This window comes from Protopterus annectens, chromosome 8.part0 (assembly GCF_019279795.1).
Source record: "Protopterus annectens isolate FY-2018-M chromosome 8.part0, PAN1.0, whole genome shotgun sequence".
Taxonomy (NCBI): domain Eukaryota; kingdom Metazoa; phylum Chordata; order Ceratodontiformes; family Protopteridae; genus Protopterus; species Protopterus annectens.
The window spans coordinates 1,826,818,213-1,826,841,108 of NC_056741.1; the positions used below are offsets into that span (position 1 = coordinate 1,826,818,213).

Here is a 22,896-nt window from a genome sequence, read left to right on the forward strand (position 1 = left end):
TATATATATATATATATATATATATATATATATATGGGATCCGTACTGATCCCCGAATAAAAATATCACCAAATCACTAACGGCTGGGCATACTTACGCAAAAGTGCTTTTCACCGAAGAAGAACTTTTGCATAAGTATGCCTGTTGCGGAGGTCGTACTACAGTGTGGATAAGGGGAAATTCCCTTTTCCTCACTGTAGTGCAATCTCGGAGTGAGAATATTAAAGTAGGGTGTGTGTGGGGGACATGGGGATGCAGGGGGGCTTGCCCCCCTGCAAAAACATTAATTTAATGATTTTTTTGTTTTGTTTTGTTTAACACACTTTAGTGAAATGCTTTTTTGGTGAAAGCGCTTTCACTAAAGTGTGTTCGGTGATAGTGGATTCGGACTGTTGAACTTTTGTTCAACAGTCCTAGATCCATATAGATATATATATATATATATATATATATATTTATATATACATACATACATATACATACACACACACATATGCATATATAGACACACACACACGCACACATAAATATATCTATATATATATATATATATATATATATATATATATATACATACACACACACACATTCCTTTTAATGTAAACAGTCTTCACAGTACTCACTGTTTTTACACAATTAATGCACCCAGAAGTTTCCTTTTAATGTAAACAGTCTTCAGAGTACTCACTGTTTTCACACAGTTAATGCAGCATGAAATAATGTATCCAGAAAATTCCTTTTCAGCTTCCCAGTTTTAATCTCACCAGTGTACAAAATACATTAAAATGACATCCTTATACCAAATGGTTACATATTAAACCAGCAGGCATCAAACAGGCATCAAATAAACAAGCACAATACAGTGCTGCTGAAGAAAAAAACAAAACAGTAGACCAGTTTCACCACATTGGCGTCATACCATTTGGTTCTTGGTACAGACACAGGATCCTGGTTGAGCAGCTATATGAAGCATTTTTTTTTTGTTTTCGTATCCAATCAAATACCTTTTGGAGCCACTTAATCACCCCAAAACTGTAAGTTAGAACAAGAAGAGCAAATTGTTTTATAACTTGGACGTTATTTCTAGATGTCAAGGTAGTTTTCAAAATCAGTTTGTCTTCTGAATCGTCAGTGCTAGTGTTTGGTATATTATCAGTAAAATAAATGGTGGCCAAATTTTCAGGACACAGTTTACTGAGAAGGTTGCGTTGAGGCCTGGATATTTGCTGGCTTGAAGTCAGGTGCTCATCTTTTAGCCAAGCATTCAAATGGTGTTCCATTGGATATTTACACTTTGCCATTCCTGGTAAAACTCCAGAGTTTTAAATGTTTGCCTAACCCTCACCACAATACAGACATGTTGCTACGGGATGGCCACATGGCTTACACACAATGAGCAACCTTACATTTTCTTGGTCTAGCAATAGGCAGAACTATCCCCTCCTCTTACTCACTATTTCACTTTTTATTTTCTGATATTCCATCCTGGCTATCACCTACTCCTACCAACACACACATTAGTGGAATCTTCAGCCTCTAAGTAACTGGTCTGCGTGTTAAATTGTTGTGAAATGTAAGAATCACCAGACTCACACTGTACTGCTGTTTCCGTTGTAGTATGTCCAAACAGTTACACTGTCTGAGATTATTTCATTTCTGTTATAACACAGCTAGAAAAAGTCTTTTGCTTCTCATTAACTAAATCAATGCACACTTGATTAATACGTCTCCGAAGAAGAGAAAATAATGTCCAGTTTATATACCCCTTTCAAAGGGCAGCAGATGTTATTTTTAATGTCCTTGTGATTTGCATGACTGGTTTCTGATTCTGTCACTTGTCCTCCTTTGGTTTTTGTATCTGAAGTCTTTACGAAAAGTTCCTGTTGAACAAGCTTCCTTATTATTATAACAGGATGCCATTTACAGTTCTGTTTAGCCCATAAAACTAGATATGTTCTTTTTTCCATGAACCATTTTTAAACATATTTACAGTTATTTTAGCAGATGTCTGTCTGAGATAGCTGCTTGCTTCACCACACAGTTTCTGTGTTACACTTCTGCTTTTTAGAAAGACACATTTATTTCCAAGTTAACCTTTGCTTTACAAGTCAAAACATTGTATTAATAAAAAACATGCTTTTCTTTTTGCATTGCAGCATACATTTAATTTTGTTATTGCTTTAGGGAAAGAATATTTATAATATCTATCAGGTTGGACACTCTCCACTCTTTACCTTTCGGTAGTCTTTTGCCTATCATAGCTCATCTGATGCCGAGCATTTCTAAATGTTGATCATCCGACTATGCCATGCCACTCCTGGAAACCCTCTCAGTTTATATTTTTAACTGCTTGTCAGCACAACATGGGCTTATTGCTAGAGGCAGGCCACATTGCTCACATTCTATTAACACCCTACAGTGCTCACAGTAGTATTAGGCAGGCATATCCCCACCCTTACCCGACTAACTTTATGACCCGCGAACTTGTCTGAAGTAAATGTTTTAACTGTATTATTTCACTATTTTGACATTTCCATCCTAGCAATAACCCACTAAAAGCTTTTACCCATTAGTCTGACTGGCTTCCCAGTGCCATTTACACTGAAGCCCCTTCCCATCTCAATGCCTCTTTCCCAAGATGGGCCATTGCCTGTAAGCAGATCTAAAAAAGCTCACGAGAGGGAAAGCACTTGTTAGATAATTTACTAATACTAATAAAACATTATGATGGACCTCTGGGCAATTTTCTCATAGGTAATCTGGGAGAAGTCTCCACTCAGCAATCAACAATTTGCCTTGTGTTGTCATTTTTCGGGGGGGGGGGGTTGTATTCTTTATATATTGTTTCTTCTTCTTCTTTCGGCTTTTCCCGATTAAGGGTCGCCACAGTGGATCACCTGTCTGCTCATGATTGGCAGTGGAGTTTTTATGGTGTCGAGTTGCCAGCCCGGCGCCCAATCTTCCACAGAAGGCACACACGCACTCATGCGTAGGGCCAATTTGGAGTGTCCAACACACGAGTAACTACAATAACTAAGAGGCGAGGAATCTTGTCAGCAGCCAGTCCTCTAGGCTCTCCCATTCTGTGGACACACCCTGGGGATTTGGCTCTCCCACAAACATGCCCACTCTCCTGGTAATAATTACAAACCAGGTTAAAACTGTGATTTAGACAGCACTCATTTGCCTTACTCTTACAGTAAAAGGATTGGAACCTATTTATTCAGTGCCTGAGCTTCACTACAAATTCACAAAACAGTATCCACAGGCTCCGGATAAATGCTCCACTTAGTAAAAACAGAAACCTAACAAGCAGCAAAAAAGTCAAACAAGCCGATGGCTCCAGAGTTAATATAATATAAACTATTTTATTAAACAAACAGACATAAGTGCTTTCACAGTTAATCTAACTGCTTCTTCAGACATCTGAAGAAGCAGTTAGATTAACTGTGAAAGTGCTTACGTTCTGGAGCTCCTCCTTACCCACAATGCACAAGCCCCTAACATACTTCAGATCTTGTTCGCCACTTTCACGAAATAGACATGGTCATTCATAACTCTCGAGTTACATTCAGTTAAGTATATTTGTCTTGCCCTTGTAGCCTTCCTTCTTCTCGTATATCTTTTTTACACTTAGTGTGTCCTTGCTTACCAGTGTTGGTAATATTTATTCCTTTTTACATCCCTTTTCCCAGTTAGCTTTTTCTTACAAGCCTGTGTATTCTGTGGTACCATTGTTGGTACTCTTTTCTCCCTTACCCTTCTAATCTTGTTAGAAAAAAAAACTTTCCTTTTCTCTTTCTTCATTAGCAAAATGTCAGAGAAAGGCCCTTTGGGGTTTAAAAATGTAAGCAACGTGGGAATAAGCTTCACATTTCAGACACACATGATTTATGTGTTTATTGTTTAGGCCCAGAACACCTAAATGTGGATTGTTCTATTTGTAAAAATTTCAATCCTTGTGTGATTCCTGATCACAAGAATAAACTTATTTTGAGGGGATTATTGCCTACTCCCTTTTCTGAAGCAATTACTGGGTCTCAAACCCCCCAAAATGAAACTTAAGGAGATTCCAAAAAGGTCCCCGAGACCGTCTGGTTCTTCCACTTTATCATCGATGGAACCTCCGAGAAAGAAAGAAAAGACTGAAGACTTTGTCAGATCCAAAACATCTTCCTTGGACCCAATACTAGCCCACCATTGACCCAGTGCCATCCATCATAAGAGATGATGCTCAAAATCTTCCTTATTAGCCTCCTCTTGTTCTTCCAGGTGTCTGACTGAAGCCAATGTGGATAGGATGATGATGAGATTTCTCATGGTGCAAATACAGATGGGTGTTCCTCCAGCTCCTACCCCTTCTGGTAAGGAAGTTTTGGTTCACTGTACCCCTCCGCTATCAACTCTTTCTCCAATCCAACCATCCATTTTGGAGCCCTTGGATCTGAGTTTGCCAAACCTATCTGTGTCAGATCTAAGGATACTGTTATCCTCGGATCTGAAGTCTTCTGTGAGAGCTCCAGCTCCAACGACTTTGGAGCTGGTTGACTGTCAGAGACATAGCATCCCTGACAGATCCGAGGTGCTGGAGTTGACTCCGAAGTTGTCAGAGCCTTGGCAATGGACAGCTCAGCTCTGACCTCCCCCCTCGGGTGGACTGCCTTCGAGGCAGAGTGATGGTGTCGATGGGGTGGAAGCATGTCTTCTCGGCTGCATTGACTTCTTTCTCCCCTGGGCATTCCGCCTTTGAAGTTGAGAGGAGATTTTTCTGTGCTTCATTAGGACAGTTAGTTTCTCCCCCCTTAGATCTCCCTTAAGGATCTTATGTCTCTTTGTGCCTTGATCATCAACATGTGACTACAAAGTGTGACAGTCAGTCCAAAGACTACAATTTACCCAGCAGAGTACCACTGTCTCTTCTGATACTTCTCCAGAGCATCCCACCAAAGAAGTACCACAGAAGAGAAAGTGCAAAAGGAGGCACTTGGATTCCCCACAGGAATCTATCACAGATGATAATGATTTTGACGAAGGGGATGGATCCCCAAGATCACCACCTAATGACGTCTCAGTTGGAGACATCCTAGAAATCCTTAAACAAAGAGGTGGTTGTTCCTCCGAAAATCCTTCTCTGAAGGAATCAGCATACCTTGAGGCATTTGGATGTGGCATGTCTACCTCTTGGGTAGCTCTGCATGCTAACAAGCTCATTGATTTGATCATGAAGCGGGCATGGAAAGATCCTGACTCAGTTGAAAATATCTCTAAGAGACCACATTGAATTCTGGCACCACCAGCAGGAAAGGAGTATTGGAGCAAGGGAGTACCTGTGGATGCTATGGTCATGGTGGTGGCCACTAAGAAGGAACTTGCGGAACAAACTTCCACTGTCCATCTACCTAACAGGGAATCGAGGACTTTGAACAGGTTTGGGAAGTGTGTCTATGCTTCGGTGACCTTCGCTCTGTGGTCATTGAACTGTTTGGCACATTTTACTAGGTTGCAAAGAGATTTGATTAAGGAAATGTCAAATTCTCTTTCAGGGACCACTACTGCTGAGGCTCAGTCTTCTCTGCCCTTGCAGTTGGTGACCCTACAGTCCTTTTCTAACTCGTCCATTTGGCTTATCTCTCATGCAGCTGAGGGTACCTTGAAGACAGCGGGTTCAGGCATCTCAGTTAGGAGGCATACCTGGATGTACTTGTGTGACTTCGCAGAGCCCTTCAGGTGCTCTTTCATCAATGCCCCCTTTGACAGAACTTCTTTATTTGGCCCCAGAGTGAAAGACAAATTCTCCAGGTGCGAAAAAGATTGAAAGACTCTCTCTCTGCTGTGGGAGTATGTTTTTCAATCCCTCAAAAGACCTTTTCTAGGAACCAATGAGGAGGATGAAAAATGTGGTTCAAAAATATCAGGGTCCGTTCTAAGATCCACATAGAGACAGTTCCTCCAGAGGCAAAGTGAGGAACTCAAATGGAAGATGCTGCCCAGCAGCACAAAGTTTTGGATGGTCATGGTTTTGTCCCTTCTGCCCATTTTGGGCAAAACTGACTGGATGTGCTCGATAGTACACATCTTGAAGGTCCATCACATAAAAATGAACAGACAGTCCAGAAGGTACTTACGCTTCTCGCTAGGAGCCACTCATTACCAGTTTCAAGCCCTGCCCTTTGTTCTTACCACAGCCCCCAGGGTGTTCACCAAATGCATGGCAGTGGTAGCAGCTGACTTCAGACTGCAGGGATTCTGGGTGTTTCCATATCTAGATGATTGGCTCATCATTGCCCCAACCAGGCATGTGCTAATAAGAGTGAGGAATCAGGTACTCCAAACTTGCTCCTTTCTAGGAATTACCATAACTAACAATAAATCTCAGTTCAAACCTTCTCAGATACTGGAGTTTATAGTGACAGATTTTAATATGGTATCACTAACAGCTTCTCTTCCTCTAGCAAGTGAGCAAACTGTCAGATTTCAGGTTGGAGAAATAGTTTACAGTACCAAAATTTGGCCTGATTGATTCTTCAAGCCTTAGGGTCAGTGTCAACTGACATAATCTTAGTTCCCTTGGCAAGATTTCATATGAGAATTCTTCAATAGATGCTAGCAACGCAATTGTTGATTATCAATGAATGTCTGCCCAAATAAGAATCACTCAGGCATGAAAGAATTACCTTTGGTGGTGGATTTGATTAGATCCAAGTTTTACAAGGTCATCTTTACATTCTCCCTCAGCTCAAGGCCATAGTGACCATGGACACATCCCATATCGGTTGGGGGGGCACTTCCTGAGGAAAACAGTCTAAGGCACTTGGTCCCCTGAAGAGGCCAACATGTACATCAGTGTCCTGGAAATGAGAGCAGTGCTCTTAGCACTGCAGCCTTCCAGGCTTCCAAAACTGTCTCCCTTTTGGGACAATTACGATTCAAACAGACAATATGTCAATAGTTTGGTACATCAACAAACAAGGAGTAACCTGGTCTTATCCCTTGTGTTGAGAAGCCATCAGAGTGTGGCAATCTCATCCAACCACTTTCTGACAACAATGCACATTCTGGGGAACTCCAACATGATAGCAGACAAATTGGGCAGGTCTATTCTTCTACCTCACGAGTGGTCTCTCAACATGAAAGTGGCAGAAATGATTTTTCATCACTGGGGCCAGCCTTGCTGCAATCTTTTTGATTCTCCCCTAAACAAGTGCAGCTTCTTTGCCCTAATCCACCCATCAGGGGAATCACTGAGGGACGCACTGCTCTCCAATTGCACCCCCCCCGGTCTCCTTTATGCTTATCCCCAACTCCCTTGATCCCCAAATTTCTACAGAAAGCTGCCAGGTTGAAGAGCAGAGTCACCCTCATTTCACCTTACTGACCTCAACAGATTTGGTTCCCCTTTCTTTGGCCTCATCTTTTTTACCCACCTTGGATTCTGGATCCAATTCCTGACCTGCCTCACCCAACAGGCATGATTCACCTGGATATTTCAAAACTAAGTCTGACATTGTGGTTTCTCCACTTCCATTAATAGCCAACCTATGCTTTCATCCCCATTCCATCATATACTTTTATCTTCCCATAAAATTCCTACAAGGAAACTTTACAGAAGTAAATGAAAGAGATTTGTTTTTGGGTGCAGCAGAAACTTAATGACCCTTTCGTAGTTTCTGTACAAAGTGTTCTTGAGATTTTGGTGACAATTTTCAATGAAGGAGCTAGCTCCTCAACCATTAGAGTTCAGCTTTCAACAATCTCTAACATTCACATTGGATTTGAAAACTCTTCCCTTGTTTCAGCTAAGCTTTGTAAGGCCTTCTTAAGAAGCACTCTTTTGTTGAGACCACCTTACAAAGACCCACCTCTATCATGGGACTTGAATTTAGTACTGCAGGTCTTAATTCATTCACCGTTTGAACCAGCAGCAAAATGTGATCTTAAATTCCTGACCTGGAAAACAATTTTTCTAGTGGTCATTACCTCAGCCAGAAGTATTTTTGAACACCAAGCATTGTCCTCTAAACCTCCTTACTTGATTTTTCATAGGGATAGAGTAGCACCACAAACTAACCCTTCTTTCCTTCCTAAGGTGGTGTCAGAATTCAGCATTAATCAGTCCATTAATCTGCCTGTCTTTCCAAAATTTGAAAACAAAGGAAGAATACATGTTATACTTGTTAGATGTTCATAGACAATTATGTTTCTCCTTACATAGAACAAAAGAAATTAAAAAATCTGATCAACTATTTATCTCCTTTGTTGATTCCAAATTAGGTAAATGAGTTACAAAGGCAACTTTGGCCCTCATCGGTATTTTTATCTAGGTATTTAATGGACGACGTATGTATGGCTGCAACTTGGGCTAATCCTCATACCTTATTACTCATTAAAAACTAGAACTGGTCTTGAAGGGAAGAGCTTTCTTTGGTTTAACCATGCTCAAGAATATCCTTCCTTAGAGTCCTCCCGGTGTTTTAGGTAGCTGGGGACTCTGTCCCAACTGTTGAGGAATGAATGAAAATTGACATCATGAGATAAAGAAGTTATGTACTTACCATAACGTTCCATCTTTGTTGTTCATTTTCATTCTTCAACTCCCCTCCAACCAACCCCCATCCTTTGTCATGATATACTTCTGGAAGTACAAGAGTGTATAGGGGCACCACTGTACTTTATTTTGAGCTCCAGATGTGGCTTGCTCTGTTAAAGATGTTAGTCAAAGATGTTATATTAATAGCTGTTACTTTTTGTCATCCAGCAAACGAGATCTAAGGTATGTTAGGGGTTGGTGCAGTGTGGGTGCGGAGGAACCACAGAGGTTTTAGGTGTCCACAAGCTCTAGTAACAGCCAAGTCAGATCCAAGGATCGGATCCGAACCCTTACTGTTGAGGGAGAATGAAAATGCACAACACAGATGGAATGTTATGGTGAATACATAACTTCTTTTTATTGCTGCTCAACACTAGGAGCTTTAACAAAACCTCCACTTCCTACACTTTCTGTAAGCACTCCTTAAACTGGGAGACATTGATATATGCATCGTCAGAGAGACCTAGATCAAGATCAACAAAAGCAGTCCACCAGTCTAGGGTACCAATGCTCACCACATTAGGCAAAGGCACTAAGGTAGGGGTGTGTTCATATTCTCAAAAAAACAAAAAAAAAATTCACCACCAGGTTCACTGTACAAGATTCTGGGACTTCTCCATGTCCAACTTAATATATTAATAAACCCTGTTATCATACCATAACTAACTATGGGACCCACTTCTGTGTTCCCTTTGGCTCACACCTCCTACGTAACTAGTATGGAGTCCCTATGTATTAAGCCAAACACCATTCTATTAAGAGACTTAAACTACCCTCTAAAAACTCGGAGACTTGTACATCCTCAAACATTTATGCCAAGAAATTTCTAGACTTTATCAATACAAACTTTCAGGACCAGTCTGTCCTCACTTCAACCAGGGGATGACAACATTTTGGATTTGGTCTTTACCTAAATTAGGCAGTGGCAGCTTTGCTTCCTACCAATTCTAATTTCCTCCCTGGTCAAATCAGGCCACAAATCAGTCACAGTCACCATAGGTTTGAAGCCTGAAGCACCTTTTAATACTTCGGTATTCAGAGATTATGAGAAGGCTAATCTACTAAAACTGAGTGATGATCTGGCTAAATTTAAAAGTCCCTTCCATTTTGACAACTTCACTATTTATGTGGCTGTAAATAGCTGTGCTGACACATCTGTCCCATTCAGAAATAAATATAATGCCAAATTAAAAAAACTCAAAAAAATAAACCCCTATGGTGGAATCCTAATATATACAGGTTCTATAATAAAAGAAAAAAACTCATTATGCACAAAAATAAATTTAACTCTCAAGATAACAAAAATACTCTTGCTAAACTAATCAAACACTATGGACCCTGCTCAAATCAACTAAAGCCAGATATAAGGTAAAAATAGCCATGCAGATAAAGGATAACCACAAAGCCTTCTACAACTATATTAGAAACTTAAGACACAATACTCAGCACAGTGCAGAACTAATAGCAAATGATCCGATGTTGCCTTTTTCGTCTGATTCAATAATTGGGTAATTAGACCCAACCTTAGGAGTTAGAGCCCTGGAGCTTGGATCCAGGGCTCTGACTCTTCCCATACCCATAACTCCCTCTGTCCCCCAGATTACCTCAGATCTTGTTTGCCACTTTCCATCAGGATGTGCGATTTGAATGCTCTGCTTTTTTCCCCATTAACAATAAGTGCTATTTGTAATTTTTTTTTTTATCTATTTTGGAGTTTTTTTCAGAGTTTTTTCTCTTACTGTGGTACATCCTTCTTTGTTCTTAAAAAAAACTCTTCTATATTGTTTTTTTTTAACAAGAAACATTTTTATTGAATTATTACTTATGATATAGGCAATAATACATTTATATACTGTAAATGAAAACAAACCATATTGGCATATTTTCAGTTGCATCATTATACATCATCTGTAATCTGTGCAGTCATTGTCAGTCAGGCATTACAAAGCTCATTCAATTCCAGCCTTTCCTCAAACCTCATTCCTCTTCCAAAACATTATTCTGCATGTATTGTTCCCACAGTTCCCATTTTTTATGTAGTTTGCTCCTCCTCTTTGCTAAAGATCCCACTTCCAATTATTTTGTCTCAGTTACTATATTCACTACTTCTACTCCAGTTGGTTTAGACTTTAATTTCCATTTTCTAGTAATTGCTTTTTTGGCAGCCACCAAAATTAAATTTAACAAGGCCTTACTATGTCTAAGCAGTTCCAATTCTTTATCATAGCTCAAAAAAAACTCCTTAGTTACACCCATTTGCTCACCCAATATTTCTGACAGTGTACCCTTTTCTAAAGATCTCACTTCCAGGTCTTCCTTCCTAAGTGGGGAGGTCGGCCATTCGTGCTCCAGAGGTTTCTTCTCCTTCAACTAAGAAGACAGAGAAAACAAAAGTTTGAAGGGAAGAAGCAGAGAGAAAATCCCAAGGAGTCAGGCAGAGAAAAGGAAAAAGAACTGGAAAAGAAATCAGAAAAGTCCAGGAAAGTTTCACTGGAGCCATTGGAGCTTTCTGATCTGGCCCAAAAGACACCAAGGCATTCAAATCCAGTCACTGCCTCTCCCTCTACGTTTCTCACCAGTAATCAAACTATCAGTCTACCAGTGTTTTTCCCAAAGATCTCAAACAAAGGAAAATATGTCTTACATTTGCTAGATGTTCATTGTCCAGAGCTTATCTAAACAATCCTAGCTTGGTTTGTGATTTACTGTGGAGTTGACTGGTAAAAGAAGTTTTATTTTAATTTATATTTTATTTTTTACCACTGTTTTTTACTGTTTGTAGGAAGGAAAGGATATCTTGTAGACAGGAAGATTTACTTTGATTTATATTTTGTTGTTTTCCTGTTAATTTCCACTGCTGGTTTTTAGATAGGGATAGGTTTTGGACAGGTAAGCTCTATCCATCCCAAGGGGCCTAGAAAGCTATAAATTCACACAGATTGCAAAGAGGACAATCCAGAGCTTAGTTAAACAATCCTATCTTTGTTTCCGATTTACTGTGGAGTTGACTGGTAAGAGAAGTTTTATTTTAATGTATATTTTAATTTTTACAACTGTTTTTCACTGTTTGTAGGAAGGAAGGGATAGCTTGTAGACAATATGATTTACTTTGTTTTATATTTTGTTGTTTCCCTTTAATTTTCACTGTTGGTTGTTAGAAAGGGATAGGTTTTAAACAGGCAAACTGTAGCCATCCCAAGGGGCCTTGTCAGCTATAAATTCACACAGACTGCAGAGAGGACAATCCAGAGCTTATCCTATCTTGGTTTGTGATTTATTGATCTTTACTGTTAAAAAGAAATGTGACTGCGAGCGATATTAAAGGAATTACAGCTTTTGTGTGACTTTCAGAACTTGAACAGTTAGAACAACTTTAGTGTACTTCAGTATTTAGTTGTATATTGCTAGTGTGATTTATCTCATACAAGTTGATTTAAGTTCTCTTTGAATTCGGTGGTTACTGAGTTTGATTATTCTTTTCTTTTAGAATTTTGTATTTGTTTCAAGCTGAATATGGATTATTTCAATGAGTATGCCATTAATGATTAGCTAAAGCACAAATATGTTGTACGGTGTAATAAATGCAATCCACATTTAAAGGTAACACCTGATAACACTGGTGATCTGTGTTCCTCATGTCAAGAGTTGGATGATTTGCTTACCATTATTAGTAGTAAATCTAGACTTGCTGATGATGTTTTCACTTGTGCAATTGGCATGGCTTGCAGAACTGTTGTTACATATATTAATGACTGGAGTGGGGTGAGATCAATAATGTTAGGCAAAGAGCAAATAGAACACATTTAGGAAGTGAGATGTGTCTGTTGTCTGTAAAGATCATTCAACCCCCATGAAACAAGATGATGCCCCTGACAACTTTGAAAGTCTACATGCAAGCATTCAGCAGTCTGAGGATCCATAGTGTTTACAAGGAAACAAAAAAGAAAGAAAGGAAGAAGTTCACAACAAATAACAAGGAAGAAAAAGAAACTGATTCTTGTCTCTAAAATAAAGAGAATACATAACTAAAATGGACACTGTTTTGTTATGTAACACACAGACTACAGAGAATGATAACATTTCTCTATCAGAAAACCTTCAGTCTACAGAAAAAGGCATCATTTTTCCAAAAGAGAAGGTAGAAAGAAGAGGCAAGGGGCAGGTGAAAAGGAAGAAATCAGAATTGAACGTGGAAGGATTGAAGAACATTACTGTAAGAAAAAAAAGAAGAGAAAGACAGATGTTGACCACATGGCTCACAGTGTGGATGTACAAAGCCAACTGGATGAGAACTGTATGCTTGCAAATTTAATATGCAATGAAAACAGTGGTATTAATAAGACTAATGATGATGAATATCATTCCTTTGTAACAATTAATAGAGCAGATATTACTGTATTAGAAGTTAAAGATTCTTTAGATCTAGTCAGGAAAGATATTCTTATAATTGGAAATTCAATTATTAGAGGAACCAATACTTAACATTTGTAGAGAAGATAATGAACATTGAATAGTGTTATGCTTCCCAGGAGCAAAAATAGAAGATGTGAGACAAGCCTTAGAATGCCTTAATGTAAGGAAGTACGGATCTGTTTTTATTCATATTGGTACAAATGATCTCATCCGCAAGGACTGTCTGACTGTTAGTAGGGAACTTAAAGTCCTCTTACTGGTGTTAGGACATATTCTTCACAAATCACATGTAGAAAGGATAGTCCGGTGATTGTGAATGAAAAGATTTTTGGGGTAAATACCTACATGGAAAAAATGTACCGTTTTAAAAAATGGAAATGTGTAGAGCATACAAACCTAGTTTTGGGCACACATGTTCAGACAAGATGGTGTGCATTTATCAAGATCAGGGAAGAGAAATTTTGCATTAGATATGTTGCAATGTTTGACAAACCCTAGGCAGGATTTTTGCCAGGTCTAAGGTTTAACAGTTCGCATGTAGCAACATTTGATGCATCTCTGGACGGGTGGACCTGACCAGGGGCCTTGTCTCTTGGACAGCCTTTCTTGCAGTCTTTACTTGTGCCCTGTTTGTCAGAGAGTGGTCAGCTAAGCCTGTTTGTTTCCTATTAGAGATTTCTAACTCTAAGGAGGCAAACTCAGTCTGAGGTAATCTGAGGACCAGAAGGAATTATGGATAGGGAAGGAGTCACATCCCTGGATCCAAGCTCTTAAAGCGCTGAGGTTCGATCCATTCAGATCCGAATACCCAGTTGTTGAACTGGACAAATTGACAGCATAGATCTAGCTTTATAAGTACATAACTTTCATACATCACATCTTTTTCATGACATAACGTTTATCTAAATGTATGGCATCCAAGTCCAGGAATTTAATTATTCCATTGTATTTTGCACCCATTAGGCTGATCATTGAGTATAATGCCCCTTTTGGTATGTACTTGTCCAAACATGTGGCTCAACTAGAATGACCACAGTGCTTCCTCACTAAGACAATTAAGGACCTAAATCATAAAAGCTATCCGGGTTATTGTCCCTCTTCTCTATATTATACAGGCTACTGAGATACAGCCTCTGCCTCCTATATAGAGCTTTAACAAACCCTGCCCTGTCGAACTCATTGATATGTGCAGCGGTGGCATAAACACCAGCTCAAGGTATCTCAATCTGTTTTGCAACACAAGTGGAAAATGTTGGAAGGATAGGTATAAATCTCAAAGAATACAGGTTCTATGGAACCATCTTCCACTCCACATAAAGCAAAGCACGTCTCTTTCTCTGTTCAAACGTAATTTGGAAGACTTGATTGGTAACCACAAATTCACTTCCAGTTTAACACCCTTGCACCCGACTGATAGAGGCAACATGGAAATGTCTCAACATATCTTTGTTCTGAATGTTTCTGGGTTATTTATACACAAATTATAAGGATTAAAAACTACTTTGGAAATATAAGGCTAGGCTTCTTAAGATCCTCACAGATCAATAGTCTAGTAAGTACCTATGAACCTGTAATGTGAATCATGTCTCACGTCTACATGAATACTTGTAAGTTCCAACATGAGATTGAGGGCATCAAGCTCCTTGATGGCTAGTAGACCTTGAGCTTGTTCACCAAACATGAACCACTATACACCATGGTATCTGAACATAATGATTGATAGGTTAGCCTATCTCCCAGTTAAGACCTGCAGGCTTCTAGGAAAATGTTTTTGTTGGTAGCAAACTCCTTTGCATGATCTTTTGAGTTGTAGGCCCATATCTGCTGGAAACCTAGTTGATATTTCATAAGAATTTGGTTTTGCCTTAAGATGAACCCAGTTTCCTTAAGAATGTGATTTGTTTTCCCTAAACCAGTCCATTGATCTCCCAGTTTTCTTTGTCAGGATAAAAATCAAGGTAGAGCTTCAGTCATTAACACCCTGGAATTGCAGTAACAGCCCAGCCCAAGTTTTAGATGAAGCAAGGTATTAAAGAAGACAGAACAACTTTTCATCTCATGTACTTCATGGATGGAAAGACTAATAGTTAAGCAGCAAATATTTTCAAAGTGGATTGCCAATTTTAATACAAACTAATAAATAGAATATGTGCCAACACGGGGTCTATATTATTGGAACAAAAGTTTCATACTCCGAATACCATACGGTCAACACCATATGGTTGAAGTTTGCAAATTTCGAATCCGAAAAAAACAAAACTTAGGCAAACTGTCATAAAGTGTTTTATGCAGGGGGGCAAGCCCCCCTGCACCCCCCACACCCCGCTACTTAAATATACCAACTCCGACATCACACTACATTGAAGTAAAGGGAAGAATTCCCTACGGCAATCTCCGTTCATTCTTGCAATGTTTCCCATATTCGCACATTTGGTGTCACCCAAATGGTATTCACTCATAGCAGACTTTGCTGTACTAATATAGACCCGCCAACACACATGGGAGTGTCCAGGACTAGAATTGACAAGAGGATAAACCATTGGTAGGCACATCAAGGAAAGGTCCCTATTTAGATCAGTTAATAGGTTAAGAATATGTCTGTTATTTCAGTTACCTTTCAGAACATTAGCTAGCAGTTTAGACCATACCTTTACCAGTCTTCTTTAATTTTTTTTTTCTTTTGACTTCTGAGTCAGAAGGATTATGATTAACAGCACTGACTGCACTACAGCAATATGCTGACATGTTTATTAAAGATAACTGCCAGGATGTTTTGAGAATTTATGATCAGGGTCATATGTGAAAAGATGAAGGATGGTTGAGTTCAGTGACCAGCATTTCAGTGATGTTTGGTTACAGTACTCATTCCTGTAGAGAGTGAATTCTTGTTTATGCAAGTCTGCAGACAGAATGGAAGCTCTCTCCCTGCTGCAGAGCTGTCAGTGAGAAATGTTATGTGCTTCCTGTTGAAATCAGCCACAGAGGTGAGTGCATTCTCTTCCAGAACTCAGATTAGTGCTGTAGAAGTAGCAATGCTCCTTCTCAAGTACTGCAGCAGCTGTGCATTAATTGCAATACTCGACCACCACAGTAAACCTACTCAGCTACCTCAGCAGTTGTGCATTAACTGCAGTACTCGGCCACCACAGTAAACTTATTCTGATACTATTCATCGATTGTTTTAAAATGTAGTGTACAAATATTAATAATATACCAGAGAACCTGTCTTTATGAAATACTTCATTTTTTTTTATATTGTTCTAGACCAGACCTCTTAGTTCGGGCTGCCCGTCACTATGAAGGAGCTGAGCAGATCCTCATCCGGCAAGCTGTAATGTCCGCCTGTTGCTTTGTCACCATCACTGAGACACATCTGCCTTCTGTGAGTCTGTGGGTAATAGCAGAATGCCCTGCACGAATTGATGTTTCAGGTAGGAGCATACCAGCCTTCTTTAGAAGGGGCTCGTTATTATACTTGGTTAACTGCCATTAGATGTAATAAATGCTGTTGCTATATGCTTGGTCTGCTGGAGGCTGGCTTATCATTTTGTCATCCCTCCTTCTGATATATATTCAGAAATTGTTTTTGCCACCATGGAAACCTTTGTGAAACTTTTACCTTTTGTACTGTTCTACAAGTCAGTTTAAGGGAAACAGCAGAAGGCTTAAGTTTTCATCTTCAGGTGTGAAAACTCAGGTTAGTACTTTTAGACAGGTGTGGATGTTTGCATTTATTTTATGTATCTGTTAAACAGTGCACCATATCTAATTTCTTTTGCTGGAAGTGAAATTTCATAATAAGACACACATTTCTCCATGTGTGCTATGGCCCTTGTGATGTCACTCTTTAGTCAGTAGGGCATATTAGTAGACACGCATGTATTAGTGCTGCATGAATACTTGCAATGCACTTATAAAGCACTGTGTAAACCAGGAAAATGAAAAAAAAAGTGTGTGGTGGCAACTGTTAATGAGTGAATGGAACTGGCTTATTTGAATAGAGTAGTGAAACAGTGAAGCATCAGTACAGCATAAGTGGACTTGCGCAATGTGTGTGTCTTGAGTGGTCAGTCAAATGCAGAAAAAATAGAAAACGTTGATGATATTCCACTGATCCTTCTCTGGCATTAAATAAAAAAGACTAACAGATATTCTGTAGTTTGAGACCCAACATAATTTGCCCATCTGTTGTGGAATCTCTTGCCCTGTCACTATGACATGATCACCCATGCTTACAGTAGAATGTAGGAACAAGCACAGTACTTTTACTTTTAACATTTACTTAATTTAACATAATTTAGCTTTTATCTTTATATATTCATTTTTCGCAGAAAAAAAATATCCAGGCATTTAACACAGTATAACTGGGGCAAGTCCAGTTACTATTATCACCGTTTTCCATTCAGCTATAAATTTAAGCTGTGGTATTTGAATATATACTATAAAAACATAGCTTTCAGGAGACACTACTGACTGCTGCATTTGGGGAGACAACAAGCAAACACAGAATCCATTGTAAAATAAGAGACAATTCTTTGTGATATGTAATATATAGTGTGTGCCACAAACATTACTTCAGATGTATACTGTATCTCAGGGTAAGTGTTTTAATCATGAAAATTCATTGGGAGAACCATACATCCATACCTCTCAACCTCTTAGCACAAAAAATCTGGGCAAAGCCTCACAGAATGGGGGACAAAGGCCCAAAATAGGGACAGATTTTAAATATTGCTCTTGTAAACTTAGAAAGTTGCTTGAATAACAGAATTTGTCTTAGCATGCATTTTTCTGACGGATGTGAAATCTGAAACACAAGCGTATATCATTATTTAGTGACATCAGTCCTCAGATCATCCCAGTGATTTGTTACAAAATCACAAATTTTTAAGGAACAGAACAAAAAATATGAGGCAAAAATCTGTACAGTTGAGAGGTATGAGATATGTCCTGTGTCTGTAACATCATTCACATGTTCGAGAAGGACATGATGTAATAGAAGAAAGCATACTCACTGCCAAATACAGTCAAGCATATCACAGTACATATGTGTACTGTGTAATGCCTGCAAAATATCTCTAGTCCCAGAGGTTTAAGGTACTACATAGTGAAGACTTTAGCTTGTCTGGGTTTCTTGCAGTTTTGACCGAATAGTTTGCCTATGTGACCTTTTTACCCTTTGCTTTGGATGTTATGTGGGACATTTTTCAAGCAACTAAATGTTTATGGACATCAGGCTTGGATTTAAGCTCTGTGTTTCCAAAGTTTGGCCAAACCACCCACGTATGCTATACTGATGATCTCAAAAAAAAAAAAAAAAGCAAAACAACATGGCTGGTCAGGTTTGGCTTTATTGGCCTGAATGCACTGGTAAAGGCTTAAAAAATAAAAAGTCAAAGTAAAAGGTCACAGGCATTCAGAAGCCATGTATTTGAAATTCTAGTAAGTCCTTCAGGGCCATTTGCATATATCCCATGGACCTCTGTTACAAGAGTTCTTTTTAACACCTTTATTGAATTATGACTTAAGACACAGGCAAACGTACAGTTATATAAAAGAAAACAAACCATGTTAACATGCTCACAGTTGCAAACATTACACATCACATATATTCTATAGTTCTCATCAAACCAAGAATAACATAAATTGATCAATTCCTGCCTTCCCTTAAGCCTGACTGTTCGTCCAAAACATTGCTTTATATGTACTGTTTCCACAATTTGCATTTTTTTCTATGCAATTTGTTCCTACCCTTTTCTGAAGATCTCACTTCAAGTTGTTTTATCTCTGTATAATATTCACTACTTCAAATACAGTTAGTGTAGACTTAGATTTCCATTTTCTAGTAATTGCTTTTTTAGCAGCCACCAGAATTAAACTTAACAAGGCCTTGTTATGTCTAGGCAATTCAGATTTATTATCCCGGCTCAGAAAAAATTATTTCCTTAGTTAGTTGCTCATCCAATATTTCTGAGAGCACTCTGTTGGGAATTTTTAATGTCTACAACTCGTTACACTCCCAAAACATATGTTCCCAGTTACCTCTTTCTTCCCTGTCACATTTTCAACATTTGCAGTCTACCCGATGAAAAAAAATCTTTAGAATCTGCATGGGGTATAAAAATACCTATGCAAACACTTCCAAACAAAAATCCTAAATCTTCTAGACTTAGTTGCATATTTGGGAGCCATATGCATGTCCTCCCATTGTTTCCTTGTGAATTGCATATCCAGTCTCTATTCCTAGTGATTTCTAACCTCCATGCAATCTACTACAGGAGGTTTATGGTATTGCACAGTAAAGACTGATATGGCTAGGTCTTCCTTGCTTGATTTCTGCAGCTATTGTGCAATCTGCTACAGGAGTTTTATGGCATTACACAGTAAAGACACTAACTTGGCTAGGTCTTTCTTGCAATTTTTACTGAATGGTTTGTTTGATTTGGTCAATTCTGCTGTTAGCGGCACTGTCAGATTTGCTGATGAAGAGACGGTCAAGGATAACAGTATCTCTGATGACATGGTAGGCAAGGCACAAGTCACCAGTCAGAAGTCTATAGGCTAGTGAGTACAGAAGCAAGGCTTCAAGTCTATCATGGTAACTAAGGTTTTTGAATCCAGAGATCTTTTTCATCTGGAACAATTAAGGCCCTTCAAGTTTTTTTGATGTGTCTAGAGAAGTATTTATTTATTTTTTTTTATTTTATTTTACATTTGTTGACCGGGCTAGTCTAACTGGATACATGTCCATTTTCAGTGGCGGCCCGGGGAGATCAGCTCTGAGGAAGCACAAAAATATAATCACATATACAAAGATTAATTTCATATTAAAGACCAGGAATAATCTCAGAGTTCCAGGGAGATAAGCTCTGAGGAAGCACGAATATAATAACATATACAAAGATTAATTTCATGTTAAACACTGCTAGAAAGAAAGACCAGGAATAATCTCAGAGTTCCAGGGAGATAAGCTCTGAGGAAGCACGAATATAATAACATGTACAAGATTAAATTCATGTTAAACATTGCTAGAAAAAAAGACAAGGAATAATCTCAGTGGTCGTTAGTTCTTAGTCTAGTGCTAAGTTAAAAACACTTAACATAATACAGCTGTAGTTGCAATATAGCATTTAAAGGATAGCAGCTGAGTTAGATAAGTTATTAGTAAGCGGGTTGGTATAAAGAAGGACAACAAAAGTATGAGCTGCAATATTCAGAATATGTGTTAAAAACAGATTTAATTGAAGAAGTTTTGAGGAGAAATTAAGAAAAGATCTAGAAAGGAATAAGTTTGTTGTTAGTAAGAAAAGGAACAAGAATATAGAAAAGAGGAGAGTAGGTAGATCCAATGAAGAAAGGTAATATATCAGTCAGGTTTAGTACAAGGGCATAACCACTGTGTTCTGAGAAAAAGTTTCAGTTTGTTTTTGAAGAGTGATATTGAGGGAACAGAGGAAAGTTCAGTAGGAAGAAGGTTCCAGGATTTTCCAGCAGTATTACAGAAAAGAGAGTCTCCAGCCCTGTTGTTAGATTTACAAATATTTACCAGCAGTCTTTGTGACGAACGTAAGGTCTTAAGATTGTTGTAGGGGACAATGAGGGTAGATAGTATAGGGGTATCTGTAGGATGGTAAAGGGCTTTGTGGACAATGGTAAGTTGGTGGAATTTAAGCTGATTTTGTAATTCAAGCCACCCTAGTTGCTTTAGGTTAATACAGTGGTGGGTTCTGAAAGGGTTTCCTGTGGCAAATCTGGCTATGCTATTGTAGGCACTTTCCATTTTATTAAGGTTGATTTTAGAGAGGTTAGTGTGTATGGGTGAGGCATAGAGAAGAGTAGAAATTAGATGGGTGTGAGCAATAGTTATTCTTGCTACAGGAGAGAGAATGGGTTTGATTCTGTAGAGAGAGCCACAGATTTTAAGGTATTATTAATATGGGTATCAAAGTTAAGGTTGTTGTCTATGGTGATACAAAGTAGTTTGGTAGTCGAGTCTGGGGATATAAGAGTATTGTTATCGGATGTTACTGTGAGGTTTAATGGGGGGGACTTACTAGTAGGAGTAAAAAGAAGGAGTTACATTTTTTGGGGGTTAAGTAGGAGACAGCGCTGAGTAAACCATAGTTCGACTGTGTTAAAGACCTTTTGGGTGAGGGAGTAAAGCTCAGGTATGGATGTGGCTGAGCATATAAGTGTTGAATCATCTGCATAGTGTATGCATGTAGCTTGGGGGATTGCTAGGTGAAGGTCGTTGATAAATATAGAAAATAGGAGTGGTCCTAATATGGACCCTTAGGGGACCCCTATGTTAATGGGTAGATAGAATATTATGCCAAAGCACAGCCTGTTGTCTGTTTTCTAGATAGGATTAGAACCATTTTATAGCAGATGCATCTAGTGACAGAGTTTTGAGGATATTTATAAGTATTTGGTGATTTACCGTATCGAATGCCTTAGACAGATCTATAAACAGTGCAGAGGAAAGTCTATTAAGGTTGCAGTTTTTGTTGATACAGTGAGTGAAGGAAAGAAGGGCATTAGTAGTGCTGTGTGAGGGTCTGAAACCATGTTGTGAGTTGGAAAGTAAGTTATATTGGATTAGGTGGTCTAGCAATTGTTTATGGATGCATTTTTCCATGATTTTAGCTAGGGGAGACAGAAGGGCAATGGGACGATAGTTGGAGAGTTCAGTGGAGGCACCTCCCTTATGAAGGGGAATAATATGGGAGACCTTCCATATGCTTGGGATGTGCCCTTCAGTGATAGTTCTATTAATAAGAATGGAAATGGGGTATGCTATAGATTTGGCTGCCTTTTGTAAGTATTCAGCGGGAATCTTGTCAGCTGAAGGAGTGCATGGTTTGAGCTTTTGGATGAGGGCTAGAATGTATGTAGTTGATAATGGTTGGAAGATAAAAGGAGGGGGGTGGGTTAGTGATATGGTTGGATATAGGTAAGTCCTGAGTAGATAGCTGATTAGTAAGATTTTGTATGGCCTCAGTGAAATAGGTATTAAAGGTATTAGCAGTCTGTTTCGGATTCTCTTGGTCTGTGTCTTGTGGGTGTGGTGTGATGGATTGACCTGGGTGTAATAATTGATTAATACTTGCCCAGAACTTTTGTGGTTGATTATGGTGGGTCTGTTGGAATTGTAAGTAGTAGTTTCTTTTGTCAGTCTGCACTGCTTTTTTAGTTTCATTTCTTAGTTGTCTGAAGTTTTGTTGATCTACTGGGTTTTTTGTTGATCTTGATTTGTTCCAGTATTTATTTCTGAGCTTGATTTTTTGCCTGGTTCATTTTGAAAGCCATGGAGCAGATTTCGTTCTCATTCTTATAGAGCGAGTTGGGGCATGGTGGTCTAGAATGGATAAGAAGTTAGAGTTAAAGTAATTGACAGCTTCCTCCAGTGGGAGGTATTTTAAGGGAGACCAGTTGCATGTTCTTAGTTCACTTTGGAAGAGATCAGGGTTAAAGGTTTTCTTGGTTCTAATTGTTCTAGATATGGTTGGGTTGGTAGGTTGGTTTTATGCCTGATGATGTAGGTTAGTGAGTGGTCACTTACATCATCTGGGAGGGTACCAGATTCATATGTCTGGAGATGACTATTTGTGAGTATCCAGTCTAAAATACTTTCTTTATTATTAGGCTTGTGTATCCTGGTAGTGGTGGTAATGGTTTGTGAAAAACCAAAAAGGTTTATATGGCTTGTAGGGTTTAGACTGCTTAAACATTTCCAATCAATGTTAAAATCACCTAGGATGATGGTTTCTTGAGGTAAATTATGAGATAGGCAACAGAGGATATTTCTATTGTTTCAATACTATTACCAGGAGGGAGATAGGTACAGATAATAAAAATGGATTTGAATTTGTTAAGTTGGAGCTTGGTAATAAGAA

General features: G+C 38.8%; 1 protein-coding gene across 1 annotated transcript in view; it reads left to right on the forward strand.

Moving 5' to 3' along the window:
• FCSK (fucose kinase) overlaps positions 1-22,896 on the forward strand; it is a 1,855,962-nt gene that overhangs the window by 1,615,897 nt on the left and 217,169 nt on the right. The window contains exon 16 of the mRNA XM_044081314.1: positions 16,265-16,431. Within this exon, the coding sequence (XP_043937249.1) occupies positions 16,265-16,431 (167 nt within the window). The remainder of the gene's footprint in view (positions 1-16,264; positions 16,432-22,896) is intronic.